General features: G+C 23.9%; 4 protein-coding genes across 10 annotated transcripts; 2 read left to right on the top strand and 2 right to left on the bottom strand.

Annotated features, from left to right (window-relative positions):
• Window positions 1–1339: 1339 nt before the first annotated feature.
• On the bottom strand, window positions 1340–8463 carry LOC126906616 (uncharacterized). 2 transcript variants are annotated; one of them, XM_050687290.1, is made up of 5 exons: window positions 8278–8463; window positions 4187–4262; window positions 3802–4118; window positions 3455–3711; window positions 1340–2251 (listed from the first exon to the last, which is right to left on the bottom strand). In XM_050687290.1, the coding sequence occupies exons 2-5, from the start codon at window positions 4242–4244 to the stop codon at window positions 1672–1674; spliced, it is 1212 nt and encodes a 403-aa protein (XP_050543247.1). In that variant the 5' UTR covers window positions 4245–4262; window positions 8278–8463; the 3' UTR covers window positions 1340–1671. The 2 variants fall into 2 exon arrangements, with proteins under 2 accessions (XP_050543247.1, XP_050543246.1); XM_050687289.1 differs by lacking the exon at window positions 8278–8463 and adding an exon at window positions 5346–5588.
• A 2294-nt stretch (window positions 8464–10757) lies between these two features.
• On the top strand, window positions 10758–14888 carry LOC126906615 (ABC transporter F family member 4-like). 6 transcript variants are annotated; one of them, XM_050687287.1, is made up of 4 exons: window positions 10758–10981; window positions 11066–11157; window positions 12811–13502; window positions 13794–14888. In XM_050687287.1, exons 2-4 carry the CDS (start codon window positions 11106–11108, stop codon window positions 14625–14627), a joined length of 1578 nt encoding a protein of 525 aa, XP_050543244.1. In that variant the 5' UTR covers window positions 10758–10981; window positions 11066–11105; the 3' UTR covers window positions 14628–14888. The 6 variants fall into 6 exon arrangements, with proteins under 6 accessions (XP_050543244.1, XP_050543243.1, XP_050543242.1 ...); XM_050687286.1 differs by having other exon boundaries at window positions 10758–11003; window positions 11083–11157; XM_050687285.1 differs by having other exon boundaries at window positions 10758–11003.
• A 610-nt stretch (window positions 14889–15498) lies between these two features.
• LOC126907605 (DNL-type zinc finger protein-like) lies at window positions 15499–16361 on the bottom strand. Its single transcript, XM_050688999.1, has one exon. The coding sequence runs from the start codon at window positions 16089–16091 to the stop codon at window positions 15651–15653; it is 441 nt and encodes a 146-aa protein (XP_050544956.1). The 5' UTR covers window positions 16092–16361; the 3' UTR covers window positions 15499–15650.
• Window positions 16362–18542: 2181 nt separating this feature from the next.
• On the top strand, window positions 18543–24394 carry LOC126906574 (85/88 kDa calcium-independent phospholipase A2). The gene is made up of 14 exons (XM_050687160.1): window positions 18543–18982; window positions 19042–19132; window positions 19265–19389; window positions 20523–20700; window positions 21253–21483; window positions 22029–22154; window positions 22228–22391; window positions 22481–22676; window positions 22866–23097; window positions 23173–23323; window positions 23383–23568; window positions 23634–23805; window positions 23870–24039; window positions 24132–24394. The coding sequence occupies exons 1-14, from the start codon at window positions 18780–18782 to the stop codon at window positions 24268–24270; spliced, it is 2364 nt and encodes a 787-aa protein (XP_050543117.1). The 5' UTR covers window positions 18543–18779; the 3' UTR covers window positions 24271–24394.
• Window positions 24395–24398: the final 4 nt, after the last annotated feature.

Genomic DNA, 24398 nt, shown 5'->3' with positions numbered 1-24398 from the left:
CAATCTAAGGTTTGAAATTTTGACCAGATTCGCTCAATGACATTTCTCAGATATCATACAAAAATCTATTGAATCCGTTTATTTTTCACCGTTTTACGACATTTTTTCACACGTTCGAGACGCCAAAGCGAGCTGTCTGTAATTCTTGTGACAATTTACGACATATTAATTTAAGTGCAAGCCCAGGGAGCTAATTTCTGCGTATATGTTTTTTTATGACCCTAAATTTGTAAAATATGAATTTTTTAAATTTTCTATTCAATTCATTATTAATATATGTTATTGTTGTTATATATGAATTGATTGTTTTAATTTATTAACTATTTTTTTTTCATTTTGATATAATGTTTGTTATTTTTATTTATTACGTTTAGTTTATTTAGCGTACTTTTATTAAGATACATTGTGCCGATTTCTATTAAATATGATGATAATGCAAATTTGTTAATATATTTAATCATGTTTATTGTTATATATATCTTTTGTTTAAACTTTTGCTTTATAATTTGCTTACTGTTCAGTTGAACTATTTTTCATTTGCGCATATTTTGTATATTTTATCAAAGAATGTTATATGTTACATGTAAATAAGTATTACATAAATTTCAGGAAGGTTTTAAGTATATAACATTGTGCATTCATTATCAGAATAGTACAGTATTAATAATTTTATGTATCTCATATGTGATGTATAATACTGAGTTATTCGTAATAATTGATATCCATCTTTGACAACTTTGCTGTCCAACGTAAAATCATGGTAACCAATATTTTTATCAAATTGAGTCCCAGATATAATAACCTGCCGAATTTTTTTGTAATTATTCTATAATATAAATACAACTATTATAATTAGAATATTAATAATTATCGTGTATACCAGGAGTGTATTTAAGGGGGATATAGGCGATTGCCTCTCTTGAACCTGCGCTATAAATTTTTTTTAGGCAACTTCTAAGAAATAATGATCTAATAACATTTTTTTTTATCATCACTTCGATTTTTAACAAACAAAAAAAAATTTAATAGCATGTTTAACAAAGTAATAAAATTAAAAAACCTCTTAAAGTAATTTTTGATTACGCCCAAGGCTACNTGTGTATACCAGGAGTGTATTTAAGGGGGATATAGGCGATTGCCTCCCTTGAACCTGTGCTATAAATTTTTTAAAAAACAATTTCATGAGATGGATTGAATTATTTTGTAATTGAGCTCTTCTATTAGTTTAGTATTTAATTATCTATCCGATTTAAACTACTTCTTTTTATTCTTTCATTGAACAATCATGCTAAAGATGTTCTTGACATATTTAATAAATTACTAATAAAAATCTTGGTCATTAGATACATAATAGAGTTACTATTGATTTTAAATCATAATTTTTTTAGACATCTAAATTTAAAAAAATAAACATAATTCAATAACTAATAAAACTCCTCTAATTCGTCCAGTCTTACCAAGATTGTTTCGAATTATGGAAAACATTATACTTCTAAGTTACAAACAAGAATTTTACACGATTGAACACTTAAAAAACAAAATAAAAAAAGTGCTAACTTAAATTTTTTTTATAGTGTAAATATTTGTTCTTATAAATTATAAATAATTTTATTTGTGACAGAAAAGAGAACTTAAACTAATCACTTCCGATTAATACAAAATTTCATTTTTTTAAGATTTATACTTGATACTTTCACTGATTTTCTTACATAAGTTTGTTTCAAAAAAGGTTTTAAGGTTATTGCTGAATGCATTTGCGACGACCTTCTCATCATCACTCGTCATTTTTGACCCAGCTGGAGGCTTAACTACAAAATTTGTCAAGACAACATCAGTTTTGCATTCAGTAGTTTTGAGTATATTGAAACTTAATATGATATCAATCCGAGAAATGGTAACATTAGAAACTCCTGTGAATGGTTTACTCTCTTCAATTTTTAAATTAAATTTACCGTCCAAATTGTGTGATGTAATACGGAATTCGACAATTGCACTTTTCGCCGCAGCCTTAACGGTTACTTTTTTCACTTTGTTCTCAGTGTTAGATAGACCATTTATCAGTATGTTATTAACTGTAAAACCCGCTTTAGAGGATAATTTACCGTTAAAAGATGGAACGTCTACAATGGAATCGGTTTTAAATACTATGACAGATTTTACAGCTTGTCGTATAGCAAATGTAATGTTATTATGCATATCTCTAGCCACGCGATCTGCCACGTGTTGAAAAACAATATCTTCCAAAAAGTACCTTTATTAACAAAAAAAAAACATAAACTTAATTACTTTATTATAAATACTTCATAAGTTTTACTGTAAAAGTATAAAAAACTAAAAATGTAATAATATACAGAGCGATTGATTTATTATCAAGCACTCAGTTACTCACAAAATAAATACAATAATGAGAAAAAAATTTTTGATTTTTTTTTGTTACGTATATTTCTTGATTTATCAAGTACAAATTACTTTTTAGAATCATTCCTTATAACTTATAGAGTTGTAAACTTTAATTTTTATTAAGGCAATACACATATTTTGTTGTCTTATTTATTAGTTTTGAACTAAATATGCAAATGAATAATAAAATTAGAAAATAAAAATTTTTGTATCAGTATTTCAAAAAACTATTTTAGTTATCGTTTATTTAATTAAAAATAAGTAAGAAATTATTAAAGATAACTTTCTTAATCCGACATAATAAGAGATTAAAGATAAAAAAAATACTGTAGATTTTCGTAACGTTTTAATACTATAACTGACAACTTTAAGTACAATATTATTTTAAATAAACATAATTCGCAATTTTTAAAATAATAAGCTCTTGTTATGCTCTTATTAATGTTTTTCGTCATGTTCCAAGGGAGTCGACCAGAACCTTATCATTCCCCAATAGGATCTTTTATTTATTATACTTAATGAATATATTGTAAATAGTTAAATAAACAAATCTTATTATATTAATAAAACATTATTCATTTGTTATTCATTTTATTAAAATTTTTTCCTATACTACTCTGTGGATATATTTAATAATGTGACAATTACAAAGTTTATTCATTTGCATTAAAAATGTTTAAATTTTATTATTAATTGAAAATATAATTCTAATTATATATTATTTTTTGTAAAAGATTTTCCAAATATAGTTTAACTTAATTATATTACGCTTTTTTCAAAATATAATTTAATTTTACAAAAATTAAATTTAATACAATGAAGTTTGATAACTCGAATTTCAGAGCGATTTTAAATATGGGTCTAGCCTTTTTTATTTATAATGATGTTTCATATTAATGATATAAATATTAAAACCATAAAACGTAAATAATTATAAAGAACTTATTATAGAGAAGGCAATACAAATGTTTAAAAAATAAAAAAAATGTAATTAATTAGAATAAATTGTATTGTTCTAAAATATTGAATGAATAAAATAATCAATTTTAATTACTTGATATGAGGATCATTGTTAATTTGATTTACATCGGGTAGACCACCAGTAAAAAATGCTTTGGCTGACTTGTATGACATGCTAGACTTAGGAACAGATAATGGATAAGCTGCAGTATTATCTGATAGTGGAGTGTTAGAAAGATATTTCATGTCTTGAATTTGAATGTGATATTTTCCTTGGTTAAAATAAGTACTGTTTATAAAAATATATTTTCCTCTGATGTTTGCTTCTTTCCATACTACTTCTGTCGTTACCTATTTATATGTTAAATAAAGGCAACCATCAGTATTAAAAAAAATCTGTAGTTTTTATTGTTTTATTAAATCAGTGAAAGTTGTTGTTACTTGATCAGGAGCCCATTGAAGGACAATCGAGTTTTTGCTATAAGTTAATAATCCACGAATATTGTTATTAATGAAAGCCAAATCTGATTGAGGTAGAACAGATCGAGTATTAGGTAAAGGCATTTCATCTTTGAAAAAACCCAAAGGAGATTCTGGATCTAACACATGACTACTATATTCAGTAATTATTTTCAAAATTGATTCGTATGATTTTGTCATAGCCTTTTGAATTTCTTCATCGGACTTTCCATACATTTTTTTCAACAAAAATCCTGGGAATGATTCAGGGTCCGAACTCCAATTTACCGTCGGATTGTCTTAAAATTATAAAATTAACTCATAAACCATACATCATTAATGTTTTTTTAAAATTTCAGTTTATTACCTGCAGCAAAAACTACGACAAAGCATAATACTAAAACAGCTAACTTTAAAGATTCCATTGTTTTTCTAGTACTATTCTGCAAAAATATTTTAAGGTTATAGTTTAAATGCGTTTTATATAATTTTAGATAAAAGAAAATGTTTTTAATTTTATTTCAGGGAAATTTTATAGGCTAATGATAATTTGTGTAAACAATAAGACATAATAGTTAATGATCTTGAAATTATTCAAAAATGTTTTAAAAATTTAGAGTTTTGTATTAAAAAACGGCAAATTGTAAACAAAATATCTTAAATCATATAAATATATTAAAATATACATTCAAAAAGAATTAGTAGCTTCTCGCTTTTTTTTTAAAAAATTTTTTTAAATTTAAGCCATAGATTAGGGCCCTATCCAGATTATTATTCAGAGAAAGATCCAAAAATAGTATATATAAAATGTTGAATTGATTAGAATATATATATATATATTAATTACAGGGGTTTAAACGGCTAGAACCCTGATATTAAAACATCTTTGTTATAGAATATAGATATTTATAGTCAGTAGTAAAAATTTATTTTTAAAAATATATAAGTATTCTTTAAACAAAATAGTCATGAGTTATTATGTTTTTTGTAACTATTGAATAAGTCAGACACGTATTTATGGATACTCATCCCTAAATATTTTTAAAACAACACTATAATTACAGAACTATGATAGTATTTTATAGAGCGAAAAATTATTTTGTTTAGACCTTCTCCTTTATGAATTCCTAGCTGCTTGTCTGTAAAAAGTCAATGATTAACATTTTATTACACATAAACAGTAATCAAAGGTTATTTTGTAATCGTTGTTATTGAATTTGTAAAATTTACGCATAATATGAGATTAAATGAAATTTAAACGGATAGCTATTTATTTTTAAATTTCAATTTAAATTAAATTTGCAATTAATAATTTATAAACATTTCAACGTTATTAAAAACACTCTTGAAATATTATAGACTATTTAAGCACAATACAGTGGCAGATTAGTGAGCAGCCTAATTATGTTTAAATCTAGAACCAAAAATATTTTAGGGGATAACAATTTAATTTTTAAAAGTAAAATTAAATATAATTAATACCTAAAATATTAGTTTAAACTTAGCAAAAATATTATTCAACTTACGGGCACTAAAATCTTAATAAGTTACTGGTAGTTGATTATTAAAGATGATTGAATTAAAAGAGCTTAAGTTACAATAACATATTTAACAAATAATACACCAATTGAACACTGCCTGATGTGTAGTATAATTTAGTTTCACGTTTTGTTGAATTTTATACATTTCCAGCAATGATTTATCTTATATTATGAATATTTTTTCATTTGATCTTTAAGATAAAACTACAGAATAAAAGTTTTTGTTGGGTTGGGTTTAAAACCACAAAGCCAAACAAAGACCATTAATCTATCATTGATATATTATTTATATCTAACATTTTCCATATCCAAAGTTCCTTTTTAAGATAAGATAAGATCTTTCTTATATTATTATTTAGTATTATGTCTGAAAATACTACCAAAATATTTCTCTAGTATTTCCAATAGTTTTAATTTTATTTCCCCTAAGGATATTAATATAAAAATTGATAAATATAAATTTATATACACAATATTTGTAAGTATGTATTATATACAATGTTAGTATACAATTTAAGAATCGAATATGATTATAAAATGTATATATGTATGATATGGCTTCTTTAAGTTTTAAATGGCCAAATTCTAAAATTGAAATACCATTCAATGGAAAACATGTTAAACTTAAAACGCTTGCTTACTTTGCTAAATTAATTTTTTTATATTTATTTTAATTAAAATTTTATGATTTAATCGATTTATTTAAAGTATTAAACTAGTTTTACGTTACTTATAAATCTATTTATAAATAATGCTATTAGTGAAGAGCTCAAGGCGAAACATCATAATAATTTAAGTCATAAACTGGTATTACTAACGTTAACTTGACTAACTCGTCTTATATAATATTATGACGTTTTTTTATGTTTGATAAATGGTAATATTTTTAAAAATTACATGTATTTTTCAATTTCAATAGAAATTTTATTACTCCTATAAATTATAGATTTATTTAATATTCATAACATTTAAAAATTATAAGTTTAACAATTTTCCAAATTAATAACAAATATTAATTTAGCTTAGAAGTATCAGTTTAGGTAGGTTCTATGGTGGTATTGTGATTTTATGAAAATATCTAAAATTAAAATTGTATCGATTCTCTTATCTTATATTTCCTTATTTTATCTTTTAATAAAATACATTAATTACTATTAAATTATATGACTTAAACAAAACACTATAATTTTGTAAGCTAATCAAATATGTATGATTACGTTTAAAATTCTAAAGTTGATACAAGTTTAAGAGCATAAATGGGTATAGAGGGTAGAACTATATATTTTGAGTTAAATTATAGTGTGCCGGATACTGATATCTTCTGAATAGAAAAAAATTTTTATCTATTACTTTTGAAGATATTGAGTGAAGCATAGCGAATCATTCTGTACATTACGAAAAATTATCGATAAATTTAGACACATTATAAAAGATCATTAGTACGGTTATAGACGACAATAAAAAATATTTCTAAGATAAACATTGTTTATCCCAGAAAGTAAAATATTAAATTTTACTATTCATTATTACTATAATGAATGTCACAATAAAAATAATTAGTATAATGTCATATAATAAAATACGATACACTGTTTAACTAAAATTTTACATCTAAAGTAGAGAAAAAGAAAAGTTATTGAAAAACATTGATTTTGAACAATGATATTAAAATCATATCATATCAATTGACATGGTAAACAATACTAAATACCCACTAGGGAATATGGGACATAAAAAATAACTAGTACTTCGGGACAATACCAGCTATGTATTTAACTTATTGGCGCCTTCTGGCTAAGCTAATTTTTATGCCTCCTCGATACTATTATTTTAAGAGTAGATTGTTTAAAAATAAAAATATTACACTTTCGAAATCAAATAGCCCTACACTGTTGCCATATAATGACCTAACGAAATATTACATTTATTAGTTTATTATTCTATCATTGAAAATTTTTTCAATGTAAAGACGTCATAGTTTAAATTATTCATGTAGTTTATTTTAATAAGAAAATATATATTTTTAATAACCTGCACCAATTATGAAATTTTTATTAGCTCTCCTGACAAATGGCGAATTTTTTAATGATTTTATTAAAAAAAGTTAAAACATTAATACAAAACCACAAAAAGCTATTGAAAAAACCAGTGGATATGTGTATTACAAATATCGGCACCAAACAGATTAATTTAATTTAATTTTTTTATGCGTTCATCAATGGCAAATTATTATTTTTAAGGAAATTCTTTATATATTTAAATGTAATTTTTTATACTTTTTCATAATTATGTTTTTCCTGGATTTTTGTCATAGCAAAAAAAGTTCTTTTTTGAATTCTTCATAAAATTATTTATTAATAGAAAATTCATAATCAAATCCAAAAATAGTAACAAAAATAAATTAAAATTTTTTTTCTTGAAAAATGTCTATAAAGTACAATTTTAAGGGTCTATAAAGACAGTTAAACTTGATGGATAAGCTCCAAATGTTGCATAATTATTTTAAACATAATCCAATTATGTTAAAAAGTTAATCGAATTTTTTTTTAGTTCTTATAACGATTTAATTGTTTAATTAAATACTTAATTACTAGTTAGTAATTATCTCAAAAACAAGATGTGTTGGAAAAAATCTGAAAGTAGTTTTGGAATTAACGTCCAAAGTCTATCAAGTGTTCATATAAATATTGTAGACAGTAAAATAACTGTTTCATTGAATAATTAACTGACAATTATTATTTTAAATAATATTATTTTAGATGCAATTTAAAATTAAATTTTCATATAATTATTACTTGTACAAAAACCTTTACCACTTTGGATTACAAATTTTCAAAAACAATATGCACAAAAATTTAAATTATTATAGCATAATTTGTTTTATTAATGTATTACTGTAAAAAATTTATAGACTTACCAAATAATAGTTTGTTCATGAATGATATTTGTACTAATCTTTAAATTACGAATTGAATCTGCTTTTATATGAATAATTTGATGCTATAATAAATATTTTTAATCAGTGACACTTCCAAGGTGTTTACAAGGAATCATTGATACAACTTTTTTGTTTTTTCCTTCGACTTGTCAAATTTATGTTCCAACAATTTCTTTTGCATAATAAATTGTTGATTGAATAAATTATTTTTATTTTAAAACACTAATCGACCAACTCTTTACTTAAATAATAATAATATAATTGTTAATACATAAAATTATATTATAAATAGTTACAAATTCATTATAATGACTAAGTTTGACCGATATAATGAAAATAAAATGAATAATTTTATTATATTAAATATTTCTATTGATATTCATCAGAATGAATATTTTTTACTTTATTATGTGATGATTTTACACTCAACTGTTGGTTAGTAAAACTTTAAATGCTTTTTTTGTAAAATTATTAGATATTATAAGCAAATAAAAAAAAAACATAATTTTAAATATAAAAAAAAAGTAGAATTATATTCTTAATAATAAGTCGCCTTAGAACAAAAATATTCTAACGAGAATTTTTACACATTTCAAGCGATTTTTTTTTGTAATATCTTATTAAAAATATTTGATATTTAAACTATATTTATAGAATGTAGTACTAAATAAAATAACCCTTCCAAAAAATACTTTAGTGTTGAATCATCACTGTTGATGCAATCGATAAATTCACAGTTAAAACAATTTCTTTATAATTACCATAAAATGGTCTCAATTTGGCTGTTATGTAACAATATGGCTACTTTGAATATAACTATAAAGCGTTTTGTAAATTTGAAAATATAAAATTGGTTAATTAATTAACTTTTATTCGAAGTAGACAATATCTCCAATTTCATTTTTTTTACCCGAATTATCCAAAGTTAAATAAAGAATTTGTAAGTGACCAATTTTATTCTTGATGATCATTCAGGTACATTTTACAATGGTATAAAATATATAAAAAAATAAAAGTAAAATGAATACTCCGAAAAAAGATTATTACAGTAACTTAACATCAACAAATTCAACATAGATAATTATTAATCAAAATTTGACATACATATATCTATTGCAGAATTGTCGTTAAGTTGACTGGTGCAAAATTTTCGTAGATTCTTGGATATTAATTTCAATATTCATATGTTGTTTATTATGACGATATTATACAGTTATAATGTAACATCTGTGATACATTTATTATTAACAAATTATATATCAACTATTTAATTGTTTTCAGTCAATATTAATAGTATTTGAAAGTTGTGATTAATTTGCAATGTTAAATTTTATAACATCACTCAATCGTGCGTTTAACATCTTAATGACTTTCTTACAAAGTCAAAAAATATTTATTTCAAAGTTAGAAGTTGACAAAGGGCTATTATGCTCGGAGAGAGAGAGAATTTTATTAAAAGATGAGGCAACCATTTTAAACCTAGGAACAGACTCACGTCTTAACATCTACACAAATTATTACTTTTAGCTGATTTACAAGAAGAAGGTTTTAATTTTTTAATTTTTATTCATGTTTCTTTATCGATTATTTATTTATTTATATGTACATTTATTATTTTTAAAACTTGTGATAAGAATTGAAATATAACATACCATTGTAATTAAAATTACAAGTTGAAATAATATTTTAGCATTTTATCATTTTTTCTAACATTGAAATTCTTGTTTAAATGGATTAATAATGCTTATAAATTCCCACTATCAAATCACTGTTACTCGATTACAATAATATTAAATAACTTAAAAAACTTTAGGTTATAAATTTTGTATATTTTTTCAAAAATATTTAAATAGGTTAGAACTAATAAATTAATTTTGAAAATTTGTTTATTTTTATGATTTTAAAGAGTATAGTTTGTTTATAACAAATTGATTTTTAGCGGAAAGTTTATTAAAAAGTCTAAAATAACTTCATTCTATATTTTTCTTTTGATATATACTCATATTAATACTTTTATTTCGATATTTTAGTGTTAACAATATTTATATTCGATAGCAGTATTGATATTTTCTTTCGATATTCTATTTCGAATTATTATTAACAGATAAATACTAATGATCTTCAGAAGAGAAATGCCAATTTTTAAATTATTAACATGTTAAATTTTTAACATGTTTACAAATCCTTAAAAACACAATTGTTAAAATGCCTAACCTGTTAAATAATTGGAGGAAATTATAATACATTTCTTCAATAGATGGATAATTAAATTTTCATTACTTAATGCAATATATTAATAATATCTACTTTCGGAGGTCATTATAATCATGGTTAAAACAATGTATAATTTTTTATTTTATTTAAATAATACTCTTTTATGATGGCTACTCTGTTTTTGTACACCTGATTTGCCTTTATCTTAATTTGTTAAATATATTTTGTACTGCTAAATGACTGTTGATATTGTCACATGGATTATGTTGAGGTTGTCTACCCGTAAAGTAGTGTTCAATGTCTGTAAAGATGGCTCCAAAATTTTACGCTTAGCGTTTCTGGTTCGTTAAATGTTGATATAGTTTTTGCTGAAGTCTGAACTTTTATTATATTAATGAATTAAATTTGATTGAATCAAGTCGCTTATTGTTTTGTTTCCGAACAAATTGTTTTTTTTGCTTGACTAAAGGCTAGTTTTTTTAGTTACTAAGGTATATTTATACTCCTAAAATGAATTATTAAATATTTTAATTGTTTTTAATATATTTCACAGATTAATCATTGTTTCAGAATCATTCAGAAACAAATCTGAAATGCCACCAAAAAAGAAGGTAGTTTCAAAAACTAAAGAAGCCTTGACAGCAAGTAATGAAAATTTGACTAATATTACAGTTAGGCGGCCGATCAAAAGTACGCATATAAGTTTTATATTAGGAAGTAATAGTTACAATATTCATTTTTCATACCTTTGATTCATAATTTTAAACATCTACAAGGTATTGTAAAATAGATATTTCTTTCTTAATATTTGTTTATTAAATTAAAATAAAATGCCAACTTTCAACAGTATATAATAAAAATTGTTCACTTGTGGCTAATTAATTAAGTAAAATTAATAATATTTTTAATATAGTTTTAATTTTACTTAAACAGTATATATATATATTTTTGATCATTTGATGATATTAAAATTTATGGTTATATTGTTATAAATGATATGTATCAATATACTATTAAAGCTAATTTTACTATAAAAAGTAGTATACTTTAAAATAACAGATTAGGATCATGAATGTAGAATTTTCTATAAACTGTAATCTTACAAATAAACACTGCTTTAATATAAGTATACAAGTGTGGCCGTAATCAAGTCTGAAAATAAATATTCCTTAATATTTATAAATCTTGTATCCGCATTATCTTTTAAAAATATTAGAGTCATTCAACTATTTTTTTTACTAACTTGTATTATGTATATGTGTTATATGCCATTTATCTACACAAAAAACTAAACTAAGTTTCCTCTTTATTAATATGAAGATGGTATATTTGTATAAATATTTAATAAATTATTATAACTTTTTTTTCACTAGGAAATATAAGATCAATATTTTAATTTTAGTATGATTTGAATAATGTTAATAAATAATAATTAAAAGATGAAATTGACTCTGTAAATAATAAATCAATTTTTACTAATTTCCTAGAAACATTTTTTCAAGTTCTAATATTTATTTTTCCTTCTAGTATTTAAACTATGCTTGATTTTTTTAATTTCAATGTTAAACTGTTTATATTTGCTTGAAGTGCTTGAGGATATATCCATGTTTACAGTTGAGTTCTAACTAGCAACCATCACTCTGAAGATGGACTCTGCAATGAGTCCGAAACGTCAGAACTCAACTGTAAACATGGATATATCCTCAAGCACTTCAAGCAAAAAAACAATCCATGAATGTTTATATTTGGTTTATATTTTTAAATATTTAAAAGTTGTATTGGTTAATAATTTTGACTATTTATCAAAAAAAAATTAGAAGGGTAGAATTTATTTTAATCAATCAATTTAAGTTAAATAATCTCAGATCATAGTAAATTAAAAATAACTTATTGACCTATTAGTTGCTTATTTCAAAATACTTTTTCAATAAATAAGTTTGATAGCCTGGTGTTTACATCTTGAATATTTTAAAGTAATTTTATAAATTTTAAAAGTTTATCTGGTAAGTGACTAGAATATCTTTACATTCAAAATTAGAGTACACATTTCTTTATTTTTCAAGTTTTACAAATAGTAAATTCATTTTTGTCTTAGAATATTTAGCAGATTTTATTTTAGATTGAGAAGTTCTTTATTTGTATTGTTATCATATTAAATGCAAGTTTGAAATTAAAACTTGTGTATTTATCTAAAAATTACACTAGTACACCCTAATTTATATTTTTGTATTTTTAAATTATAATTATATTAGGTTTAAAAATAAATGTAATAATAAAAATATATACATATATTTATAGACTATGTAGAAGAAACACAACCAATTGTCCAACAAGTATCAGAAGTTGAAAAGCGAAATTTGGATGTAACTGTAGTCATAGAAAAAATGCCCGAGTCGGGTGTATCTGTCTCCCTACCTATTGTTGAATCTGTTGAAATGGAACCAGAAAATGTTAAAAAAGTAGTACAAAAAAAAACAGTGAAATCAAAATCAAAACTCAAAACAAAACAACTTGAAGAAGAAGAATCTAAACCTAAAAAAGGAAGAAAAAGAGCTGTAAGCGAAGATAGAACTATTATATATCCTGAACAAAAAGCAATAAAATCTCGCAAAAAAGCACCTAGCAAAGATGTTAATGATACTTCTTCTGATGTTATATCTCCTATAAAAAGAGGCCGGCGTGCTGCAAGTGTTGATATTTTGTCTTCTGATATAATGGTTTCTACTCATAAAGAAATAAAAAAAACCCGCAAAGCCGAAAAATCATCTAATGACCAAGAAGAAGAAAATTTTAAATATGAAATTCAGGAAGATGATCAATTAAAACCAGCAGAAAAAGCTATAACAAAAGGTAAAAAAAATATTAAAAAAGTAGTTGAAAAACTAGATGAAAAAGAAATTTTTGAATCTGATCAAGGTATTCTGAATGATGTTCCTAAAACATCACAAGAAAAACCTAAATCAAAACGAGGTGCTTCTAAAAACGAACAGGTAATTATTATTTATTTTATAAGAAATATTATTTTTCTAATAATTAGTAGCGTGATGTGGTGCAGTGGATCATTCAGTTGCTGTCTTAGCATTGATATTTAGCTGCACTATTTGCTATTGGTTCTAAAGAGTTTTAACAATGACACACATCTTTGTCTTTTACTAGCTCTTTCAGCTATGTTTCAGGTTGCATCAGGTCTATAGCCGGTGTAAAAATCTGTCACATAGTTGGAATAAAGGCTAAGGTGATAATGATGATTGTTTTTCTTTAAATTTTTAATTTTGTTGTAGACTTCTGAAAGTATTGAAGAAATTGAGTCTACTGAAAAAACCAAAAAAGCAACAAAAACTATAAAGTCAACTCGTAGTGCTCCAAAATCAAAACTGACTGAAGAAAATGAAGTAGAAAAAAAAACAAAACGTGCTCCAAGAGGAAAACAGGTTGTTAAATCCTATTCAGAAGAATCTGAAGACAATGAACAGAACCCTGAAAAAGTTGAAGATTTAGTTATTGATACATTAGAGATATCTCCAGAAAAAATATCTAAATCAAAAACTAAACCAGTTAAAGCTAAAGAAGTCGAAAAGAAAACAAAACGTATTCCAAAAGCAAAACAAATTGCAAAATCCTCTGAAGAATCCGAAGACAATAATGATATAGATACAAATAAAAATAATGAAATAGTTAAAAAATTATCTAATTCGCCCATTGAAAATAATGAGTCAAAACCTGTTGCTCTTGTAGAAGAAAAAGAAGTTGAAAAAAAACAAAAACGTGCTCCAAGAGGAAAGCAAATTCCAAAATTATATGAAGAGCCTGATGATATTAATTTAGAGAAAATTGAAAGTGATAGTATTGATATACAGGTTGAAAGCCCAGAGAAAATTGAAACTAAACCTAAAGCAAAACGTGGGGTTCGTAAAGAAAAACAACAAAATCTAGCGGAATCGAAGCTCATTGAAGAATTGCATCAAAAATTTGCAGAAAAAAATTCATCACCTACTGGTGATGAAGAAAATACTGGAGACTTACCTAATGGTCAACCTAGTACCCCAGAATCTGGGAAAGATGAAGTACAACCAGTTGTTAAACGTAAACCAAAAGGAAAAACTGCAAAAAAATAAATATATTTTGTTTATTATTTATTTATTTTTATGTTATCACTATTGTCAAAAGTTTTATTTAAACATTTATTTTAATATAACTAAATGTTTATAGAACTTTTATGTTATTAAAATATTCTGTACATTTTTTTATAAAGAAAGAATACCTTTTGTAACCCATTAAAATTTTTATCTATAAAACATGTTTAAAACATAAAATTATGTACGATACTCATTATATGTATTGATCATTAAATAATTAAAGTCTAATTTTTTTTTTAATTTAGTTGTTACAATAAAGTTAATTTTGTATTATTAAACCTTTCATTTGTGGGGGTTAGAGCATAATGATATAAATTAATTTTAATAATACTTCAATCTTAAAAGGACTAATATAAATGTTGATTTTGAAAATGCAATTATATTATTTTATAGCATAATTTTATTACAGTCAATAATACCAAAGAAAGAGGTGTTAAGTTACAATTATTTATTAATAGGTTAAACTTATTTCAGTCAAATATTCAAATTATACCACTTTCCCTCTAACCTGCACATTTTGACTGTATTGGTAATTTATTATTTAATTTTGAAAAACTATGCCTATTTAATGTTGGAGAAAAATCTCATAGTTTTAGTCAAGTTTCTATTAAGGCAGCTAAATGTCAAGTTTTTCTATTAAGGATGTCTATCAATTATTAGCTTTATAAATCTTGATCTTGATTAAAAAATGATAAGTCTATAATTTGTAATATTTTCAATTGAGATTTTCATATTTCTTAATCTTTAATCAATTATAAAATATATATATTTAAAAGTTTTAAATATATTTCTTACTAAACTAAAAAAATAATTATTCTTTGGTATTGATTAAGTAAAAACTATGATAATATATGTATATATACATACATTTATTAACAAAATATATAATCAACAATATTACAAGCTAACTATAAAAATTTTCAAAGATTAGTATATATAAATTTTAACAATAAAAATAATATCATTCATTATTAATTTTCATTAATTATTAATAATTCATATTTATTTCTCGAATAATTCAAAACAACCATTTGTACGCTTAACTTTTTCACCCTTAGCTGCTAAAATGTCCTCAATATTGTTACCTGCACTATCAGGAAACCAACCTAAATTATCTGCAATTAAATGATTGTTTTTACAACCGTCACATTCAATAATGACAATTCCTTTTTCATAGGATACTTTGGAGAAAGTTCGATTGTTCTTGGTGTTACATACTGTACATTTAAAAAAAATTTGCATCTTAGCACTTTTAACTTCTTCTGATTGTTTCTTGTCACTGGTAGTGACTGGTAATGTTGTGCAAGGTCTAGTATTGATGAATTTAAACTTAGAGGAAACAGAAGTCAAATGATATTCTGTTGGAAAACTTTTAAGTAATGTGGAAAGCCTCGATACCTTGATACAATTTGTAAAACAGAATAACTTAGGTGCTGCAATCATTTTAAATATTATGTTTCACTAGCGGATTTTGATTAGTTACTTAAAAAAATATTAAAAAGATTAAGAATATAATTTTTTTTTATTTATAAAACTACTAAATTTTAATATTTTAATTATTACTATGTGTAATGAACCTTCTAATATTTTATTGATTTTTGTGATAAAAGAATGTGGCTTTATTGATAATAAAACAATTTTAATACACTATCCAGAATAGATAAGATCTTCGTTCTTGTCCATTATTCCGCTCATTAAGCTGAAACAATGATTATATATGACTATCTATAATCATGGTTGAAACTTTTTAGATGTCATTCGCAAAATCGTTGTTTTTAAGGAATTTGAGATAGAAAAGGGCAAAGTAATCAACATCGATGTTTGATGTATCGATACCATTGAAATAAAAATCATCCATTTTTTCTATATATCTGAGAAAAGCAACGATGTTTTAATATAATTTTATTTTAGTGCTGTTGGGTTAAAAATTAATTTAATTTCAGGTATTATAATCTTATTTATAATATTCGACATAATATTTCAGTTATATATGTATATATATTTAAACTTATATATCACAATATAATATTAATATTTAAGAAATATATATATATATATATATATATAAGGGTGGCTCTTATTTTATAAACTTTTGCTGATCGATCTCCGTGCCCACCAATTTTTTTCGTTATTATATGAAAGTTATTTGGATAAAATTTGGTTTTGATAACTTACCCCCCTTCAGCAGCCGAATCGGGTTTAAAAATTCACTCAGAAGGGTAATTTTTTAGTTTATGATCATTATTTCTAAAACTAACATACTTATTATACATAAGGTATTCACAAAAATTTTCTAAAATTATTTTTACTTGCTCAAAAAAATAAAAATAAAAATGACAGCAAATTTTTTAAAATTCACTTTTTGAACATAAATCATTTTTAACTTTTGAAATAATCACTTTACAATAAAATGTTTCGTAAAAACAAAAGTCTCGCATGTTAATCCTACTTTAGTGTTATTTTGATTTAAGTAATTTTATGTATTTTTTGCATAAATATATAATTTGTCAATTAACAAACGGTTAACCGTTTGTTCCAACCGAATTCCCTACCGAGTATAAATGTATACTCTGCGACTTTTAACTTTTATCTCTAATCATTAATTATGTATGCCTTATACGACATATTTATAATTTGATTGCATGCAAGACTAAATTAAATGTATATAATATAAATTTTGCGATAACAGGAAAACTAAATCTGACTAAAATTTTACATGAGACTAATGTTTTAGAAAATTTAATTTTACTTATTTTTTCACGAAACATTTTGTTGTAAAATGATTATTTCGAAAGTTAAAAATGATTTATGTTCTAAAAGTGAATTTTAGAAAATTTGTTTTCATTTTTTATTTTATTTTTTTGAGCAAGTAAGAATAATTTAAGAACATTTTTGTGAATACCTTTTTTGAAGAAAATATTAAAATTTATTTTTTATACACTTTTACCCTAAGTGTATTAGTTTTAGAAATAATTATCAAAAACTAAAAAATTACCCTTTTGAGTGATTTTTAAACCCGATTCGGCACCTGAAGGGGGGTAAGTTATCAAAACCAAATTTTACTCAAATGACTTTCAAATAATAACGAAAAAAATTTGTGGGTACGGAGTTCGATCAATGAAAGTTTATAAAATAAGAGCCACCCTAATATATATATTTATATATACGTATAACCTCAAATTCCTTAGAAACAACGGTTTTGTGGATAACTTATAAAATTTATAAGTTATCCAGAAAATGATTTATAATATAAATCATTTCCGATTTAATAAGTAGAAATATTGAAATATTGTGCGAGGGTAGAGAGTACAGTTGGGTTGGGCATAATCAGATGATTTCGATAATAAAATTATTAGTATTCGAGACATTTTCATAATTGAGAGAATCTCTCGAAAATTAAAAATCGATATTAAAATCGATTTTTGGTTTTACAAGAATATTCAATTATTTTTACTGATTTTGAGTATGTTTTGATTACATTAAATACATTTATAAGTTATAACCTATAACCAAAATTAATCAAATAGGTAAAAGTAAAGAAATATACTATTACATATTCACTAGTAAATGAATAATTAATTTTAATTTTTTTGTATCTGTTGGTACAATACCTATTATTGATTAAATTCTTATTTGAAAATAACAATAATCGCATTAATACATAACTATTAGTGCATGTAGTGTGTTTATACTATTTTTGAAATTTAAAATGAATGATTTCAATTACGAAGTTAGTAAAAATATTTATTTATCAATTAAAAGTCAAGACAGACGACAATTCGAATCATTTTGAGATCGCGAGAAAATTCGATTATTTTGCTCAAATTGAAATATCTCGATTGTTTCATAATTGAGTTATCACGATTATGCCCAATACTAGTAGAGTACATCAACCTTATCTTCTAAGGCTATATGAGATAGATAAAATAATAAAAACACTGAACTGCCTAAATTCATTTTGAAAACGCAATCATTTGTTGAATGTATTAATGACTTTTGTAAGCTAAAGTCTACTGTAACCTTTCATTAAGTAGTTTAGTGATTATGAATAATTAATAAGAAAATTGTCCTAGTTTAATTATTGATTATTAATCTTGTTATTTATTATCCATTATTTCATAAAAATTTTAAATGTCTTGGTTTAATTCATTAAAAGTATTTTTTACTCCTGATAATAACCCTAATAAGGTTATTGAAGTTAAATCCGAAAAATATACCAATCGTCACATACTTTGTCGTCATGAAGGAATGATTTTATATGCCCCAGATAATAATAATGGCAGTGAAATTGTTTTACATTTATCTCGTACGGAAAGTTTAACATCATGTTATAGGTAAAATAATTAATTTTTATATTCTAAGGTAATGTTATTAATGATGTCTACTTTCATAGTTTATACAGAGGCACAAGTAAAGAAGATGCAGAGATACGATTCTGTATATTCAAGGATAAACTGATCGAAATAATTAATTTAACAAAAGATGTATATTTTATTTTAATTTTTAAAACTGGACCAACTAAGTTCTAAAATTTTAGATTTTTATGTAAAATAAAGAGCTTGTTGGTACATTTTAATAAAAAGGTTTTATTTTAAATTATGATTATTATTTTTCAGGGTTATAACTTAACTTTGATACAGGGGTTATGTGACACACTTATTCTACATCCAACATGGAACAATGCTCATTTAGCAGTTCATTTAACATTAATGGACACATTTTCCAAACCAGAAGTATCTATGTAAATATTTTATACTTTATCTTATTTAGCAATATATATGTATCTTTAATGTAGTAGTTTATTTTAATATGTGATTAAAATTCTATTGAAATTTATTTTTAAATTTAAAATGAGCTATACTTACAATATTTTACTGTTATTATTATTATATTATTAAAAGAAGTTGTGGCAAATTTTGATTTATGTAAAATTATTAATGTTTGCAACAATAAATTGGTAATTATTTAAAAAAAGTAGTGGAATTAAGAGTAGGATTTTTACATTAAAAGAAAATTATAAAAAAAATTAATAAATATGTCCATTTCTTCAAAGTTTTCAAATGAAGTAATTTGATCAAAATGTTTTTATTAAAAATAATGGTAAAATGTTTTTACTAAATTAAATATCTTGACAAATATCAGAAATTTAGAACTCATTTTTCTCTACTAAATTATACAAAAAAATCATACTAATTCAAAAATAACAAAAAGTTATTTTTCTAAAAGTTTGAACTTATCTAATTGTTTTACTAGCCCCTTTAATTTCATTAAAACACAATATTGTGGTTGGCCTCTATCCTTTACGAAGTAAAAAAAAACAAAGTTTTACAGTTAATTCAATTAACAAAATTATATAATGTTACAAATTATATTAATATAATGTGAAATATCAAAGGTTTAGGGGCTATAATTAAAGCATTATTTTTACTACTGTATCAACTTTATGACAGTAAAGATATAATAAATATTTAAGTGAATATGAAAAAAATATTGTGCATTGTTGTTTGTATTACTATTTAAACTAAGTTGTGACTGAAATTTACTTTTTAATATATGTATATAATAAAGTAAATTTATTATTATTTATGTAGTTTAAAGAGCTATAAGGATATTAAATCATAATTTTTAAAAATTTATTTTATTGTCTACTTAAAATAATTACAATATTATACAACTTAAAGCATTATATTAAACTATTTCCTTTAGTATTTTTTAAGATAATTTTTTTACTAAAGAACCAACTTATTATACTTATTTAGAGAAATAATTTTAAAAACATGTTTTTGCCTTATAAGTTTAATGTTATATTTTATGTATAATTGCTATATTTTTTCAGTGATTCTTGTAATTCTTGTTTTTATTTTATTAATTTAGGTTGATAAATATTCCAGATATTGATAGTGGTTTATCTCCATTACAATTAGCAATTCAGAATAATTCATTGTCTGTAGTTAAATTGTTAATACAATTAGATGCTTCATTGGATCATTTAGATAATGAAGCTAATTCTATTTATCACTATGCTGCCAAATCTAGCAAAGAAATTATTCAGGTAAGAAAATTTGATATTAAATATGTGGCTTCATTAAACTATTAAAATTAAATAGTGTTGATAAAAAATTATTTTGAAATTAAAATTAAACAAAATTCCTTTATATCAATTGAGTATTTATACATTTTTTTAGCTTAAATTTTTTATTATGATAAATATTATTTAGTTTTTAATCAAAATCCTCCTAGAAGTAATATTTTCAATAAAAATTTTGTGGTCACATAAATTTTTGAAGTAAGGTCATGCCCCTGGATCCCCATCATAAATATTCCCCCGCTTCAGATATAAAAATTAATTATAGAGTGAAATGAATTCTACTTCATCCAATAAATTTAATTATTCTTTTGAAATTAATTTAAATTGGGAGTTTAAATCTAATTTTTTCAGAGACTACATTCTTTATTTTACTATATAATAGTATATATAGTTCTAAATATTTATTCTTAGTACAGAAAATTTTCTGAGACTTATCAATTGAAATTATGAAAAAAAAAAACAAACATAACACTAATATTTATGTTAATAAATTTTTCTTTTTTAATTTTTTTCAAGGTCTTTTCCTCTTTGAGTAGCAAGTGTCTAAATTATAGAAATGTTAATGGTTTTACTCCTCTTCATTTAGCATGTCAGGCAGATAAACCAGATTGTGTTAAAGCATTATTAGTCTGTGGGGCTGATGTCAATATACCAGCTGGGGCTCCAACATCTAATATGAATGAAAACAAATTACCTGGTATAGTTAAAGAGTATCTACAAGACAACCATAAAAAATTATTTGTTGAGGTAATAGAAAGCTTATAAATACTTAAGTTCCATTAATTCCACTCGTCAGTTGCTCCGGTCTACAGACGAGTGGAACTGTCACATCAGCATTTCCCTCTATGCTAATTAATACGTATTACGAATTAAGTAAATGGAAATAAAACTTGTATTATATAAGTGATAAGAACATGGTAATAAATGTTCTTACAATAAGTATATAATTTTTAATTTGTTTTTAAATCAAAGTTATTTTTATTTTTAGAATGGAAATTATAACTTAATTAGATTCTATAACACTAATATGGGGATAACTAATATTGGAAAACTTCTCTTTGGTAAAACAAACCTTAATAAACTTCATTATTTCTGTATAAGGACCTAGTTAACAAATTCAATTAACTTTAAATGAATTTAATATGGAGAAATTTAAATCAATTATAATTACATTTTAGCATTGTCTATCAATTTTTTGAAAAATATAAAAATGTTCCCAAAATAATTTGTTAAATAGTATTGATAAACATAAATTTAAATATATTTTCAATTATGATCATTTGAATTTTAAGGATATGAAATTTGGAGGAACACCTTTACATTGGTCTAGTTCTCGTGAAGTAATAGATAGTTTGATAGCGAATAACTGTGATTTAAATGCTTTGAATTTTGATAAACGCACAGCTCTGCACATTATGGTAAGATAATAAATTACTTTTTTAAACCATAACATTACTTTAAACAATTAAATTAAACTATGTATTTTAAAAGGTTTTAAGAAATAGATTTGATTGTGTTATGGGTCTTTTGTGTCATGGAGCTAATGTAAATATACCTGATGATGAAGGCAATACACCTCTTCATTTAGCAGTTAAAAATAATTTAATTTCCATGATTCAAGCTTTAATTGTATTCGAAGCTGATTTAAATTATATGTAAGCAAAATAATTCTTTTAGACATAAAAATATTAATATTTTATTTATTAAAAAAAAAAAATAAATATTTTATATCTATTTTCTTTAGAAATAATAGTGGTTTATCTGCAAGACATATTGCTGCTTCTAATGACAAAGATACAGTTTCAGATAAAATTTTATACATATTGCATGCTGTGGGGGCAAGTAGATGTATACAAAATAGTAATATTTTATGTAAGAAGGGTTGTGTGTGGAATCAAAGTTACAATGGTTTACCTCCACCAAAACCTAGTTCAATGCAGGTTTGTATTATAAAAATAATTCAAATATCAAATTTGTGTAAAATCCTATTAACCCATTAAGTCCAAAGTTTACTTTTAAAAATGTTATTTTGAAATACTAGTATAGGATTATAGCTATACACTCAAAGGACATAATGAGTTAAAATAGAGAATACAGATTCTATATGGTTTTTTTTTTTGTTATATTAGACAAGGTGTATTGTAACTGCCATGGAAGAAATAATGAAAAAAAGTATTGATTATAATAAAAATTACAAAGGTGGTCGAGTCTTGTGTCTTGATGGAGGAGGCATTAAAGGACTAATTTTGATATCTGTTTTACTCCATATTGAAAATGCTACTAAAGTTCCTATTATTCACTGTTTTGATTGGTTAGCTGGTACAAGTACAGGTGGAATCTTAGCTTTAGGACTCGCTTGTGGTTGTTCAATCATTTTTATTTTAATGTATTCTAAATAAACATATTAGTTTTTAATTATGTATTAATCAACCGTAGGAAAATCATTGAATGAATGTTTATGTTTATATTTTCGACTGAAACAACAGGTATTCAAAGGTAGTAAACCGTATTCTAGTGAAATTTTGGAAAATATGTTGCAAGAAACACTTGGGCCTGATACATATATGAGTGATATAAAATATCCAAAGTAAAAAAAAAAAAAAAAATTTTTTTAATATGAAATTTACATGTTTAATTTTAATCCAGAATCCTAGTAACTGGTTTACTGGCTGATAGAAAACCTGTTGACTTGCATATATTCAGGAATTATACCTCACCTAGTGATATTCTTGGTCATAGCATTCCTTGTGATTACCCATCACCACCTCCACCACATGAACAATTAGCATGGAAAGCAGCGAGAGCAAGTGGAGCAGCACCTTCATATTTTAGGTAATGTTATAATGAAAGTAAAAATCGACATTTCAAGGAGCTTTAATAATAATTGTTTAATTTAGAATGTTTGGTCGCTTTTTGGATGGAGGATTGATCTCAAATAACCCTACATTAGATGTTTTGACAGAAATAGAAGAATATAATTTAGCATTGTATCAAACCAATAAAGCTCATGAAATGTGTGATCCAACTGTAGTAGTCTCTGTAGGGACTGGCTGTATACCAGTATCTGAGGTTGACAATATAAAGTTTTAACCGTAACTTTAATGAGTACTATAATCTATTTTTGTTAACACAGATTAAAAACTTAGATGTATTTATGCCAAGCAGTGTGAGTGACAGTGTGCGTGTAATGTTAGGAGTATCAGCACTGGGAGCACTACTTATTGATCAAGCAACACAGGCTGATGGTCGTGTTGTGGATAGAGCTAGAGCATGGTGTTATAGATCTAAAGCTGCATTTTTTAGGTAAAGCAGATTGATTTAAAAAAAATGTATTTTTAAATAACACTGATAATTTGTAGCTTATATAAATTAAGTCTTATAAAATTTTAATTTAGATTCTGTCCACAAATATCTGAAGATATAGCCATGGATGAAAAAGATGATATAAAATTAGTCAACATTTTATGGGAAACTAAAGTTGATATGGTTAGAAATAGTGAAAAAGTAAATACACTAGCCAAATTATTGAAATAGAGGAGTGTATATTGTTAAAGTGTTTGATTGTCTTTGTTATTCTTATAATCCAATTAATAGTAATAATCACTTATATATATTTTAATTATACACAAATATTTATTTATTGCTTTATATTTAGACATATA

The sequence above is a fragment of the Daktulosphaira vitifoliae genome, unplaced genomic scaffold (assembly GCF_025091365.1).
Source record: "Daktulosphaira vitifoliae isolate Bord-2020 unplaced genomic scaffold, ASM2509136v1 Scaffold_5, whole genome shotgun sequence".
Taxonomy (NCBI): Eukaryota; Metazoa; Arthropoda; class Insecta; order Hemiptera; family Phylloxeridae; genus Daktulosphaira; species Daktulosphaira vitifoliae.
This window is presented reverse-complemented; position numbering and strand designations above follow the sequence as displayed.